The sequence below is a fragment of the Enoplosus armatus genome, chromosome 18, assembly GCF_043641665.1.
Source record: "Enoplosus armatus isolate fEnoArm2 chromosome 18, fEnoArm2.hap1, whole genome shotgun sequence".
Taxonomy (NCBI): Eukaryota; Metazoa; Chordata; class Actinopteri; order Centrarchiformes; family Enoplosidae; genus Enoplosus; species Enoplosus armatus.
Window position 1 is genome coordinate 11,079,407 of NC_092197.1, and position 13,642 is coordinate 11,093,048.

Genomic DNA, 13,642 nt, shown 5'->3' on the forward strand with positions numbered 1-13,642 from the left:
AACTGAGCCCGTAAGCAAACTTTTCCTCTCTCCTGTCCAGTCTCGCGGTGGACTGATGGTCGACACCACAGCGTTGTGTGTTATTTTGGATGTCATTTCTGCGCGGTGTTAATCCAGCAACAAGTGGAGTCAGCATGTCCCTGGCGGATCAGCAGTGGTGTCCCACAAGCGTCCAGGTAACGGTGCACCAAGCCAGAGGCCTCAGGGGAAAGGGGAAAAGCGGCACCAACGATGCGTACGCGGTGATGCAAGTGGGCAAGGAGAAGTATCAGACCTCGGTGGACGAGAAGAGCGTGGCACCGGTGTGGAAGGAGGAGGCCGCCTTCGACCTGCCGCCGCTGCATCAGGGAGGAGGAGGAGGAGGAGGCACGGAGCGCTCCACGCTGCACGTCCACGTCCTGCACCGGGCCCTGGTGGGTCCAGACAAGCTGCTGGGACAGGCTGTCATCAACCTGCTGCAGCTCAGTGAGGACAAAACCCGCAACAAGACTGAGTAAGTGCGCACAGCAGGGAGCCAGAGGGGCATTCATGGAATAAAAAGAATCTAAAGGGCTGCCACTCATTTTCAGAATCGATTAATTGATTAATTGTGGGGTCCAGAAATGTCTTGTTTTGTTCGACCAACCGTCCAAACCCCAAAGATATTTAGTTTATTATCACAGAAGACTCAGAAAATCACGTTCAAGACGCTGGAACCAGTTAATGTTTGTAACCATTTTTACTTAAAAATCACTTAAACCATTCATTTATTTGTCTAAATAGTTGCTGGAAAATGCCCTGAGTAGATTAATATCTGTCTTTTACCAGACAAATAACATTCAACATTCAACAACATCAAATTCAAAGGAGGCCTCATTGAGCTTGTCCCCCTGTGGTTCAAAAGAAATCATCCTGCTGAAGTTTCTTTGAGAAATGATTCTGCAGCTGACCTTGAATAAAAATAAGAAGTGTTTCTCCTTTTTAAAATAACCCACATGATCGCTGTTGTTTAAGGAGTCTGGCCTTCTCCACATCAACCACCACTATGTCTCAGAATACCAGACTCTTTATTATATGCATATGCAGTGTCTAATTGTTGGGCAGATGTTACTATTAGCTTTTAGCTGCATGTAAATGAGGAAATCATGGGAGGCACAATGAAGAATGAGCAACTTTGATTTCCATCTGCACCACAGGGGAACTGCAGCTTTGTGGTCTACAGGACAAACCTCCATAATCCTTATTAAATCCTTAATAATTACAAACCATGTTTTTATTTATTGTAATAATAAAATGATGCGGCATCTGTGAAAACTGTGGATTAGTGTTGCATTTGAAAAGGCTTGTTGGAAGTGAGTGTGAGTTCCCTCTGAGATATTTGCACCTTTTTTTTCTCCACTGAGGTGAGGTATTTGAACACACACACACACACACACACACACACACACACACACACACACACACACAGCCATGCATCACTACACAGACCCGCTTTGGTGGGTTTGACTTATGAATGTTGCCCACTCGCTCCAGTGCAGCTTAAGGGATTTGTTCCCTCGGCAGCGGCCTTCAAGGATGCCAATCAGCATTACTTACTCAGGCGAAAGACATGAGTCAAAGGATTCACTCTTTCATTGACTGAAGCGATTCTGCCCAAAGAGACTCAAACTTCACCTCGCTGTGCCCAATGAAGAGCATTTTTAGACTTTAAGGATGCTAAGATAAAACATCAAGCATTCTTCTTAAATTCTCATTACACCGTGTACACACTGAGCCAAGTATGTAAATAACTGAGATGATGATTGCCTTTTATTGTACAAAAATATTCACACCCATCTCTCCTGAGTTTGTTCTGATGATGGCAATGATCAGTTTTTACAGGCCTTGCTGGTGCTACTGTATGGTCTCAGTAATGGCGACCATACTTGCTATTTAAAGCAGAAAATGTGCTTTTCACTTGGTCAAACTTGGTTAACATTTGAATTCAAGATCTCCTTTTTAAAATTTGAAATGCAAGACCTATCAGCCAAGTGTGCAGTTCAGTCAGAATGGAAAATGTTTGTCATGCTAAGCTGTTTCTGAGTATTTTAGTCGCCCGCCGTGTGACCGGTATTATACAAAAGCAGACTGCATACCAGCCTCTCCAAATGCGCACACACACACACACACACACACACACACACACACACACACACACACACACACACACACACACACACACACTTCCTTCTCCCACCTTCTCTAAGGTTGTTTGTTGTTGTTTGGGTCCGTCTGCTGTTTGATGTCTCGGGTCATTGCAGGAATTGTAATACCGAGGCTATATTTGACGTTGTGGTTCATTACTGCTCACGTTTTGCTCATTATATAACAATATGGATTATCTGTCTGTTCATATTTATATTTATATATTTTTAATAAAAGCAGAGCGAGCACTCTACCTGCTTCAAAAATATGTTGTGACTGTCACAGTGGAAAAAAAAATCCATAGTGAAATGAGATTTGAGAGCATGAAATGAGCTGTGATTAAAATGCGTTTGGTCTCACATACGTTTTCATGCCTGTTTCTCGGGTTTGGCTAGTGTCCAACTCTCAGCATGCTAAGCTGAACTTCACCTGGCTGCGAGCTGCATGTTTAATCGTGCATGATTTGGGGTTTTGTGGTGTCTCTGATCACATCTGCTCTTTTTTTGGCAACGTGTGTTTCAAAAATTCCGATATTACTTTCCCTTGAGCACTGGTGCAGAAATTTGCATGTTGCTACATGAGGTTTGTGAGGATTTCTTACCATGAAAATACTTTTTTTTTTTTTTTTCTGTTGATCTTTCTGTGTGCTCGGAGAATGCACCTTGCCGCTGGGGTTTAAATCCAGCTTTAGCCTCACATTCCTGACTGTTTTTATCAATGAAAAACAAACAGTGATGGCAACAGCGATAGTCGAGCAAGGTCAGTTTTTCTGAGCAACACCACTGTGCCTGTAATGACCCCCCCCCCCCCCCCCCAAAAGACAAACATGTTCCACGAACTGCCAGCACAACAGCTCCACTGTTTAAGGTACAGGGTGCTTTCTGAGTTCAACCAAGTTTTACTCTTTTAGAACATGTGTTGACTGCACAAGAAGGCACTACTGTTAGTAAAGTTTTATTTAGACAGCACAGGTGGAAAAGAACAGAATATATGGAAATTACTAGTTACTGGATCATTGTAGATATTGTAGATACTTTTGTTTGATGTACTTGACAAGTATTTTAAAGGGAAAGACCATGGAGAAAGTTTCCATTTGCATATTTACTACTGCAGTTGAGAAAGGCCCCTGGCTACAAGCACCACGGCGTCCATTAGTGGATGTTCTAGAGTCTTCGATTGTATCGCATGATCTTCATCTTCCTCAGCACATGGAGTTTGTCCAGTTATCATAGAACTGAAGATGTTCAAATTTAAATTCTTCTGAACACTTTAACGACTTCTCGTCTGTTGGCTTAAAAGGTGCTTTAATTGATTAATTCAAATTAATTGATTGATTAAAATTAATCAAGTAAAGTCAAGACTAACTGTTAGGGTGAAATCTAATAATGGTGGGACAGAAAACAAGTTGTTTGTTTTAAAAAAAAAAAAAAAAAACAACCACAAAACAAAACTTGAATGTGTAGTCGTCAAAGGTCTTTTTCACAGCAGACATTTTGACTTGTCATAGAAGGAAGAGCACAGGTGTTGTGAATAACAGTGAGACAGTGAGCCTGCATGCACAATACCAGGACCCTGAAATTGAAGCAGCTAAATGGAATGCAGCCATTATTAATTTTATTGTTTATACCTGTGCTTTTCTTACCGTGACATGTCAAAATGTACTCTGCCTATTTTCTAACTTAAACACTGTCAACAAGGGCATTATAACATCCACATCAGTGAGGCTACTGACAAGCTGAGCCTGTGCTGTGAACCCCGGATACAGAAAAATGGAACCCTAGTTTTGATAAAACATTCACACCCTATAGAAGCATGATAGTGTAAAGATATTGCAGTAAGGCAAGTCTCAACTCCAGCGTCGGTCCAACATTTTTGTTGTTTGAAACAGCTTCAGTGTGAGCTCTTCTTTCCTTGACATAGCCTGTGCTCCAGCATGTATTGTGATTTGATTTGGGTTGAAAAAGTAACAAGGTTCAACCATTGGTTTTGACGCCCATTAAAAAGAGAATTTCGTTTCAGTTCCACTCTGGTTCCTTTGCACAGGCCTTTATTTTGGCTTCTTTGACTCACGGATGTGGACTGATACACTAAGACCAGAACAGCTTTGGTCCTTGGACCTTATCACTGTTGAGTTGTTTTACTCACTCAGCTCTTCTCCCACTCACACAGCTGTGCTCTGTGATAAGAAGGGCTGCAGTCACTCAGGGCATTGTCTTATCAGTGGTTCAGGCTTCACGAGGAAGGATGTGTGTGTGCAGAAAGTAGAATAAATTGTGCAAAATGTCGAGTCATGCATCATCTTGTGGTTCTGTCTGTACAGCAGAGCAGCACGCTTTGTACTCTTCACAGGGGTGTGAGATTACTAAGTTTAAGGGCATGATCATCATCATCATCCAGGCATTGTTAAGTGAAAGGCACTTTTAATTCCTCCTCCTGCTTATTGCCCCAGCCAGCTAACGCCCAACACTTTTGCAACTTCCCTTCTGTTTTAACTGAACTACCTTACTTCTTCTCTTTTTTTACTTGTTCATGTGGGATGTGCTTGTGTTAGCAGCATCAGAGAAGTACAGAGGCCCAAAGGTTAAGGGTTGTGATTATACTATGCATTTCAGTACAGTATAGCAACAGCTAATGGGTCGCTCGTAATGATGAACTCACTCTGAGGATGAACTCTACAGAGCTTTCAAACATCTTTTCAGCTCGTTGTTAAAGCCTGCAATTTCACTGTTTTAGTTCAGTCTCACTACATCGTCCTCGTTTTCAGCCACAGCAACAAGCAATCTGTTTTCAAACAACTTGTCGGCTAAGATTGTAAGATCATCACCATCATAACCGTTCTACTTTGACAATGAAACTAAAACTCAAAGAAGATGCTATGATAGCAGAGGGATTAGATGAAATGTTCTTTTTCATAACATTGTACCACATGGGAGTTGGAACATAACGGCTACGGAACACTGTCTACATTTGCATGATAAATAAATGCATTTGCACGTGTCGAGCAATGTTTCTTTGAAGAACATTCAACAGGCAAATCATGAAGAAGTCTCACAGTGGAGTACTTATAATGTCAAGGCCTGAAATTTGCAAGTGACATCCCATTACTCATCAGCGGTAGGACGCCGGGGAGCTGTGACAGCAGTCTCATCCATTTTTGCACATTCCAGGAAAAGGCCTTTCCCTCTTTAATTTGTTTGTGCCACACATGAGAAGCATTCCTGAGGGAGGAGGAGGAGGGTGAATCTCAACAACACATCTTATTCAGTGCCACCGGGAGGAAGGCAGTGTCTTCAGTTGGGTCTGTATTACACATCAGTGGCATCCAAGGGAGAGTTGTTATGTAAAGTGAGGGGAGAAAAAGACACTGTTTGTGGCACATGAACACACAAAACATGTTATATTTAGACAATCACAATGCTGCATAATGCTTCCCCATTTTGCTGTTTTTTTAAACCATGTTTTTGAGCCAAATCTAAACATTTAAGTTTGAAGGAAACTTTTTTGTTTCACATTGCAAGAACAGACAGTTTATGATGCCGCCACAACACAGAAATATCTTCCTTGCACACACACAGAAATGCACACACGGCCCCTTCCTCATTTCCTCATTTCCCCAGGAATCCAGATTTCAGTCGGAGTTGTTTTTTCAGTGGTGAGCTGACCTCAGATTTCTGCCTGGTAGGCACTTTTTATGCTGACTGCTCCTTTTTGTTGTTCTGTTAAAAATATTCTGCTTATTCTGAGACCCTCCTGTCAGCACTGGACATCAACACAGGTGCAGAAGCAGAGCAAAGTTGACAAAACCCGCTCTCAGTGGACATCTTGAGTCTGTTTAGGCTTTCCTACATTTTATTACAAGACATTTAAAGTTACTAGTTTGAGGTTTAACCAGTGTTCATGTTGGGGACTGTCATCTTGGTATTTCATTGTCTAGCTAGATCTAAATCTTGTGGTGGTTAAATCAAGAACAAGGACACGTGACCCTGCTAGAAGGTTTGTTTGCATTGATCCTTTCTCTCCTGCAGTATGTTTAAAAGGTGATGATGAGGTTAATGGCAGATTGGTTCCCTGTCTGACCAGTTTAAGTGTTTGAGGAGCAGAGACTAATCCTGTTAGATGAAAACTCCCTCCTGCAGGGGGGCAACTGGTCTGTTGACTGTCTGCAGGGTTAGATGTCTGGAAACGTGCAGCATATACACAAAGTCGAGTGTGACGCACGTCTCCAAGGCGTAGTGGTTCACAAGCTATCAGAGAGCCCTACTTTTTTGAGGATTTGATCATGTGAGACATTAAAGGAAAAGGGAACAACATTCATAAATGCTTTCAAATATTGATGTAAAAATAAGTATACACAGTAGAAGCATTCATAAATTCCCCCCATTAGAGGCTGCCACAGACAGACTTTCCTTCATGCTCAGTTTGCTGGTTGTGCTTAGATCCTCACAGACTTTCCAAAAACATTCAAGTTGCTGCTGAGTCACTCTCCATTGGCCACCAGATGGATCATAGTTTCCACAATGAGGACTAAAAATACTGTCCATTCACTGGCCAAGGAATCAGTAATTGCAGGTCTAAGAATTAACCTTAAAGATCCAACACTGCAACAAGAAGTTAATGACATCCAGCATATGGAATATGTTCTTTGCTGCACAATTAATCACACATTTGGGAATTATGTATCTGTTAACATGCTTTAATCGAAAAATGTTATTCTAATAAGATGCCTCTCTTTAACAGATGGTTTAAGTTGCTGGACAAGACTGGCAAGGCAGACAAAGACAGAGGAGAAGTGCTTGTGGACATCCAGTTCATGAGAAACAACATGACCGCCAGCATGTTTGACCTTTCTGCTGCCGGCAAATCCAGATCTCGCCTGGGCAAGTTCAAGGACAAGGTTCGTGGCAAGAAAAAGGAATCGGATGCTGCGTCTACCGTGGTGCCGTCCTTCAGTCAGGTTCTGACAGACAGCGAGGAGGAGGGAGACGGGGACGGCGAGGTAGCTGCGGGCAAGGACAAGAAAAAGAAGAAACATAAGATGAAGTCTTTGTTTTCTCCAAAGTCTAACCTGCAGAAGAACATGTCTCAGTCTATGTCTGTCCTGCCTGCAAGGAACTCCTCACTGAGCGGCAGCCAGTCATCTGGTCTAAATGTGGATTCCTCTGGAGGTCAGGAGCAACAGTTTTTAATCCACTCTCTCACCATTATTTCATTTATTTTCTCTTGTCCTCTATGATATTTAAATGCATGATAACTTTCCCATGTCCTTCCAGGTAAAAAGAAGTTCAAGTTCATGATACACAAACGCTCAGGCAGCTCAGACAGCAAAGATTCTTCCTCTGGTCACCAAAAACATGGCGCTGCAGAACAGAGTAACTTGTGCATCAATGGCAGTCATGTATACTGTGAAGAGCCGCAGCCCCGGACCTCTCGCATCGGCTCGAACTTCAGTCTGACCAGTTCAGGCCACGGATCCATGGAGGACGTCCCTGAAAGCTCTCCTCCATCTGTTGATTCACTGAGAGCAGTGAGGCAATATTCACCCTGGACAGAGGAGGAGGAGGAGACAGCTGAAGTAGGAAATATAAAAGAGGATGTGGGTGAACTACGAAGGGAGGAAGAGGAAAGGATTAGGGTGGAGGAGGAGAGGAGGAGAAAAGAAGAGGAAGAGGAGAGGGTTAGGAGACAAGAAGAAGAAGAAGAAGAACTTGAGAGGTTGGCTGAGGAGAAGAGGAGACAAGAAGAAGAAGAAAGAAGAAGGACTGAAGAAGAGAGAATTAAAAGGGAGGAAGAGGAAAGGATTAGGAGGGAGGAGGAAGAGAGAGCTCAGGAAGAGAGGAGACAAGAGGAAGAGGAGAGGGTTAGGAGAGAAGAAGAACAGCTTGAGAGGCTGGCTGAGGAGAAGAGGAGACGAGAAGAAGAAAGGAGGAGAATTGAGGAAGAAGAAAGGCAAAGAGAGGAAGAGGAAAGGATCCGGATGAAGGAGGAAATGGCTCAGGAAGAGAGGAGGAGACAAGAAGAAGAGCTAAAATTAGAAGAGGAAAAGAGGAGACTGGAGGAAGAAAGAAGAACTGAAGAAGAGAAAGTTAGAAAGGAAGAGGAGAGGGTGCAGGAAGAGAGGAGGAGACGAGAGGAAGAGGACATGGTGAGAAGACAAAAAGAAGAGCTTGAGGAAAAGAGGAGGCTAGAGGAACAAGAAAGGAGGCAAAGGGAGGAAGAGGAAAGGATTAAGAAAGAGGAGGAGGAGGAGAAGGCTAGGAGGGAAAAGGAAGATTATGAGAGATTGGTAGAGGAAAAGAGGAAACTAGAGGAGGAAGAAAGGAAAAGGATTGAGGCAGAAGAGAAAACTAGAAGGGAGGAAGAAGAAAGTAGGAGAGTGGAGGAAGAGGAGAGGATGAAAGAAGAGGAAGAGGAGAGGGTTAGGAGGCAAGAAGAAGAGCGTGAGAAGTCAGCAGAGGAAAAGAGGATACTGGAGGAACAAGAAAGGAGGAGAATTGAGGAAGAAGAACAAAGGCAAAGCGAGGAAGAGGAAAGGATTAGGAAAGAGGAGGAAGAGAGGGCTCAGGAAGAGAGGAGGAGACAAGAGGAAGAGGAGAGGGTTAGGAGACAAGAAGAGCTTGAGAGGTTGGCTGAGGAGAAGAGGAGACAAGAGGAAGAAGAAAGACGAAGGATTGAAGAAGAGAGACTTAAAAGGGAGGAAGAGGAAAAGTGTCTGAAGGAGAAGGAAGCAAGAGCTCAGGAAGAGAGGAGACGAGAGGAGGAAGAGAGGGTTAGGAAGGAAAAGGAAGACATTGAGAGATTAGCAGAGAAGAGGAGACTAGAGGAACAAGAGAAGAGGAGCATTGAAGAAGAGGAGAGGATTAGGAGGGAGGAGAAAGCTGAAAAGGAGAGGAAAGAAGAGGCCAGGAAGCTGGAGGAAGAGAAGTTAGTAGCAGATGCAGAGGAACAGAGGGAAAATAAAACAAAATACAAAGCTGCAGGGAAGAAATCTGAAGAGAGCCCTGCACAGGTCACTTCTACTAATCCATTTGATGAAAACTTTTCAAATAATCCCTTTGAGGAGAGCTCTAACTCACCTCCTGGACCCGACAGCAGCTCAGCGTCAACTGTCCAGCAAAGGTTAGTTCAAGTCCTCAAACCCTCCATTGTATTACTGTGTAAAAAATAAAACACCATCAACATTTAACTTTAAATTAAAGCCCCACACCTCTTCATCAATATACCATGCTTTATTCCCCAAACCCTTTGGCTATTTCCCTTCAGCACGGTTATACCGGAGCTTGTTTCCAGTTTCTGTATGTACAGCCAATCAGTACTTTACAAGAAACATGTAACCATAAATAAAAGATTTATAGAACATATAACAATATTTGACAAAATTCAATATATGCTCTCAACCCAGGTAAAACATGTTTTAAAGAAATATAAATGACCAAAAAGTGCATACAAAACAACATTACAACTTTCCTTCAAACTAATTTTTACTAAATGTAATCTTAAACCAATACTGTTTAAAAAAAACAAAAACAAAAAAAACAAACAAGGCTTATAGTCTACAGCTGCTCTTCAAGGCCAGTAAGGCACTTATTATATATTTAGCAATTATAATGTTTACCATGTTTAGTTTTTCAGGTATTATGTCAAAAAATGAAGGTCAAAGTATTGGACGAATGACATTTTTGATGTGATCATGGTGGTAGATGAAAAGTTGGAGATCATGAACATGAATGTTTGTACCATATTTCATGGCAATCAATGAATTGCTGTGAATTGTGCTGAAGCTCTTGCCTTAGCCTTCAGTAACAGAACAGGACCAGGAACAGAACTGCAAAGGAGTTAGTGAAACTAAATTTGAATGAAAGTCATTTACATGTACAGAAAGTGTTATCTGAATGTAATTTATCTTCTGTTTTTCAGTTCCTCAGCACTTCTCTTTTAAACGCAACCTAAAGCTGACACCGTCATGAAAGTTGCAAAGCTTTGTGCTTGTATGCGTGTGTGTGTATTAGCGTGCAGACACATGCATGTGTGTGAGCAAGGATATGTTTCTCCTGTCAGCTGAGATTGGGGGCACATTGCACAGTCTTACCTCATTATATAGCAGGTGTCATATAAACAGGGAGTGAAAATGACATGAAGCAATGGATAATTACTCAGTGGAGGTGGATGGTAATTTCACAGAGATCTCAAGATGAGATTTTCTTGGTTCATTAGAAGCTTTTGTCCTTGTATTATATCAGTAAATCTTACTATATTACACTGCCTTTACTATACACTGCTTTTTCAAATGAAGAAAATAAATAAATTCTGTTCTCCTTTGTTTGTTCTCAACAAAGATTTTACACAATATCTTTAATTTGTTTTCCAACATCCTTGATGACTTGTTTTAGATGATGATCCAAGGCCAGTGAAGCATTTCTTATCTGAATTTCTTTTCATGCATCATGAGAGATTTTTGTATTCTCTATGAGAGTACTTTTTGATTAAAGGCTTGAGTATGCTTAAATGTCATGCAGTCTGCGTCTCATTTCCAGGTGCCAATCTGCTGTCTCATCGGTGGGAAGCAAAACCGTTTTCCCTGATGAAAAGGATCTTATTAGTTCTCAACGGGAAAAGCGACCAGCTCCTCAGCCTCCAGGAAGGATTCAAGCTGAGAGGCAGAGTCGGATTGAGCAGGACGGATCTACGCCACATCTGGCACAAATTAACAAGCAGAGTAAAGACAAAGAAGTAAAAACTGTCAGCGTTCTCCCTCAGCGCTCGGTGCAAATGATCGCTCCTCTGAGCAGGTCTCCCACAGATGCAAAGAACACTCAGAGCTTGACACAAACCAGTGCCACCAAAGGAACATCAAATGCAGCCAAACCAAGTAAACGTCCTGCACCGTCTAGACCTCGTTCTGTGGAGGAAGGACCATCATCTGAACCCAAAACAGCCCCGTCTTCTGATGGCAACATTTCCCATAAATGTGGCTCAAAAGCAAAACAAGAGCCGATTGTTTATGGCTTAAATCCATTTGAAGACGACGAAGATGAAAATGAGCTCACAGCCCAAGATGATACAACAGCCTTTGATAAAACTGGTTCAATACAATGGCTTCCGGCTGTGTCTCGAGCAGCTGATAAAGAAGCAGCTCCTCAAACAAAAATCAAATCCTCAAAGGTGGCCCGTGCTCCCCCACTCCCTGCAAAGAAAGCCGCCACATCAAGCACTTTAATCATCCAGAACACTGAAGGAGACCATGTTACAGATGATACAGGCGTGACCGAACCTGATAACAGTGTAACCCATGCAGGTGACCCCGAGCCAGAGGCCATCAGTCGTGTGCATGTCCAGGAGACTCCAGCACAAGAGTCCCAGCCTGCGACAGTGCAGACTGCTGGGGAGGAGGCAGGTGGGAAGAAGGAGGGGCCTCCTACAACTTCACGCAGGTGAGTCAGTTCAGTTCAGCTCATCCATCTCTTCATATATTATAGATCACACACCGCTAGCTCCCAATATCATGCCGTAATGCCTTTTCATAAAAAGAAAAAGATTCATCACGCTGCACATTTCTGATGTAGAATCTTATATGATTCATCCTCTTGTCTTTCATAATTTATACTCATTAATCATTGATCTCTGCTTGTATTATTAATTGTGTTGTATGATTGGTGTGGATGACTGAGCAAGCTTGCAGCATTAATACAAACTATATTCTGTTTAACTAGTGATTAACAAGGTTACTCTTTGATTTTATAGAAAATACATCTCTTACACCTCATAAACAGATTTATAACTGAGTCTTACTTACAGACCAACACTCCATTTCCTTTCATTCCCATTCAGCCAGGGTCTAAATCTTCCTTTCTTTCTTTCTTGTTTTTTGTCATTGCAGGCTTCAACCTGTAAAACCCCTGAATCCTGTGGAACAGCAGTCTGGGGAAAAAGATGACAAATCTACAGGAATCCTTTGTGAGGTTCAGAAGAAAACAAAGGTACCTCTTTTTTATGGTGGTTAAAGGATTTTGCTTTTGAGTAGCATCAACATTTGAATCTTCCATTAAGGCTTTTGTGTCATGTTTGTGTTCAAAATACACACACATGTTCATGTTCATTTTTTTTATGTACCCTCACAGGTAAATGACACCGGGCTGAAAGGGCCGTACTCTCAGCTGACTCAGGAGGAACTCATCTCTCTGGTGCTCAAACAGAAAAACCAGCTCTCAGAGAGAGACCGAAAGATATCAGAGCTGGAGCAGTACATTGACAAGTTGCTTGTGCGTGTCATAGAAGAGCAACCGAGTATTCTCATGTCCATGAACTCTGTCTGAGTGGATTCACAGCTGACACTAAAGGTTTAAAGTTAAGGTTTACAAGGTTTGAACAGTTTAGAGTTCAAGTTCAACATAATGGCAATGAATAAGGAATAATAATAATGAATAATGATTTAATTTTGTAAAATAAATCTTGCAGAGGCTGTTGCAGTTTCAGCTAAGAGCCTTTCTGGGGATTATGTCAACTTGCAATCAAAGATGTTAGTGCGTACAAAGATATTCGACATTTTTCTAAATATTTAGTAATATTTTTGACTCTTTGCTACACTATGTACATGTGTGATGTTGAAACAACCTCTTTTGTGTATTTGTTTTGACTATATTCATGTTGAGCATACATTTCTTTCCAGAAATTACTTTGATAAATGTTGAATGTTGCCAACATGACTTAATCACTGTATTTAATGGTAAAAAAAAAAAAAACAAAGACTGTTAGCTTCCTGTCCTCTGGAGATATCTCCTGTATGAAGAAAAGCCTTACTGTCAAAACTATGCACTAGTTATGTAGATAGTTTCCTGCTCTTGTACTGAATGTCAAAGTTTACATGATTCTACTAACCCTCAAAAGGCACTTTACTTAGCTTACACTATTAACATGAAGTACACTGAATTACTGCACTGTACTGGGGTTACTGCATTATGGCATTAAAATATGCACAATAAAATACATTTCTTTCTTGTTCTGATACAAGCACATTTGTGATGATAAACTGTATCTCTCCCTGTAGTGTTTCGAGGACAATATTTTGTATTTCTTAATTATTTGTGCAATTTGGGATTCCCGATATTCCACATGACATTTTCCTTTCTACTCCTGGCCATTTTCCTCCAAATCAGCTACAGATTTCCTTATTCATTATCAATGGAGCACCTCCTGTACTACTTTCAGATTCCATATCTTCCAAAAAGAAAAGTGGGCTTGTTGAGATGTTTGCAACAGCCATATTCCAACGTCTACTCCGCATGCAATCTGCTGTAAATTAAATTCTAAGTTTATAATTTTATTATCAGTGGGGAAATATCAGTTTTTATGACAGTCTTTGCATACTGTGTCCTGTATATTTATGACAGGACCAAGCGGAAAGAGCGACATCCCGAACGTTGTTTCTACCCGGACACATTTTATTCGCCCCCGTCAGACTGGCGTGAGTCACGTTCATTGGTCG

General features: G+C 41.7%; 1 protein-coding gene across 1 annotated transcript; it reads left to right on the forward strand.

Annotated features, from left to right (window-relative positions):
- The first annotated feature begins 59 nt into the window (after positions 1-59).
- On the forward strand, positions 60-13,167 carry LOC139301315 (rab11 family-interacting protein 1-like). The gene is made up of 6 exons (XM_070924676.1): positions 60-493; positions 6,901-7,328; positions 7,434-9,279; positions 10,695-11,591; positions 12,038-12,137; positions 12,279-13,167. Exons 1-6 carry the CDS (start codon positions 90-92, stop codon positions 12,471-12,473), a joined length of 3,870 nt encoding a protein of 1,289 aa, XP_070780777.1. The 5' UTR covers positions 60-89; the 3' UTR covers positions 12,474-13,167.
- The last annotated feature ends 475 nt before the right edge of the window (positions 13,168-13,642 follow it).

Bases quoted from the DNA above. Each gene is read 5' to 3' on its own strand.
- LOC139301315 (XM_070924676.1), top strand. From the start codon at position 90: ATGTCATTTCTGCGCGGTGTTAATCCAGCAACAAGTGGAGTCAGCATG. The intron at 7,329-7,433 runs GTCAGGAGCAAC...ATGTCCTTCCAG, and splicing joins AAATGTGGATTCCTCTGGAG to GTAAAAAGAAGTTCAAGTTC. The intron at 12,138-12,278 runs GTACCTCTTTTT...GTACCCTCACAG, and splicing joins AGGTTCAGAAGAAAACAAAG to GTAAATGACACCGGGCTGAA.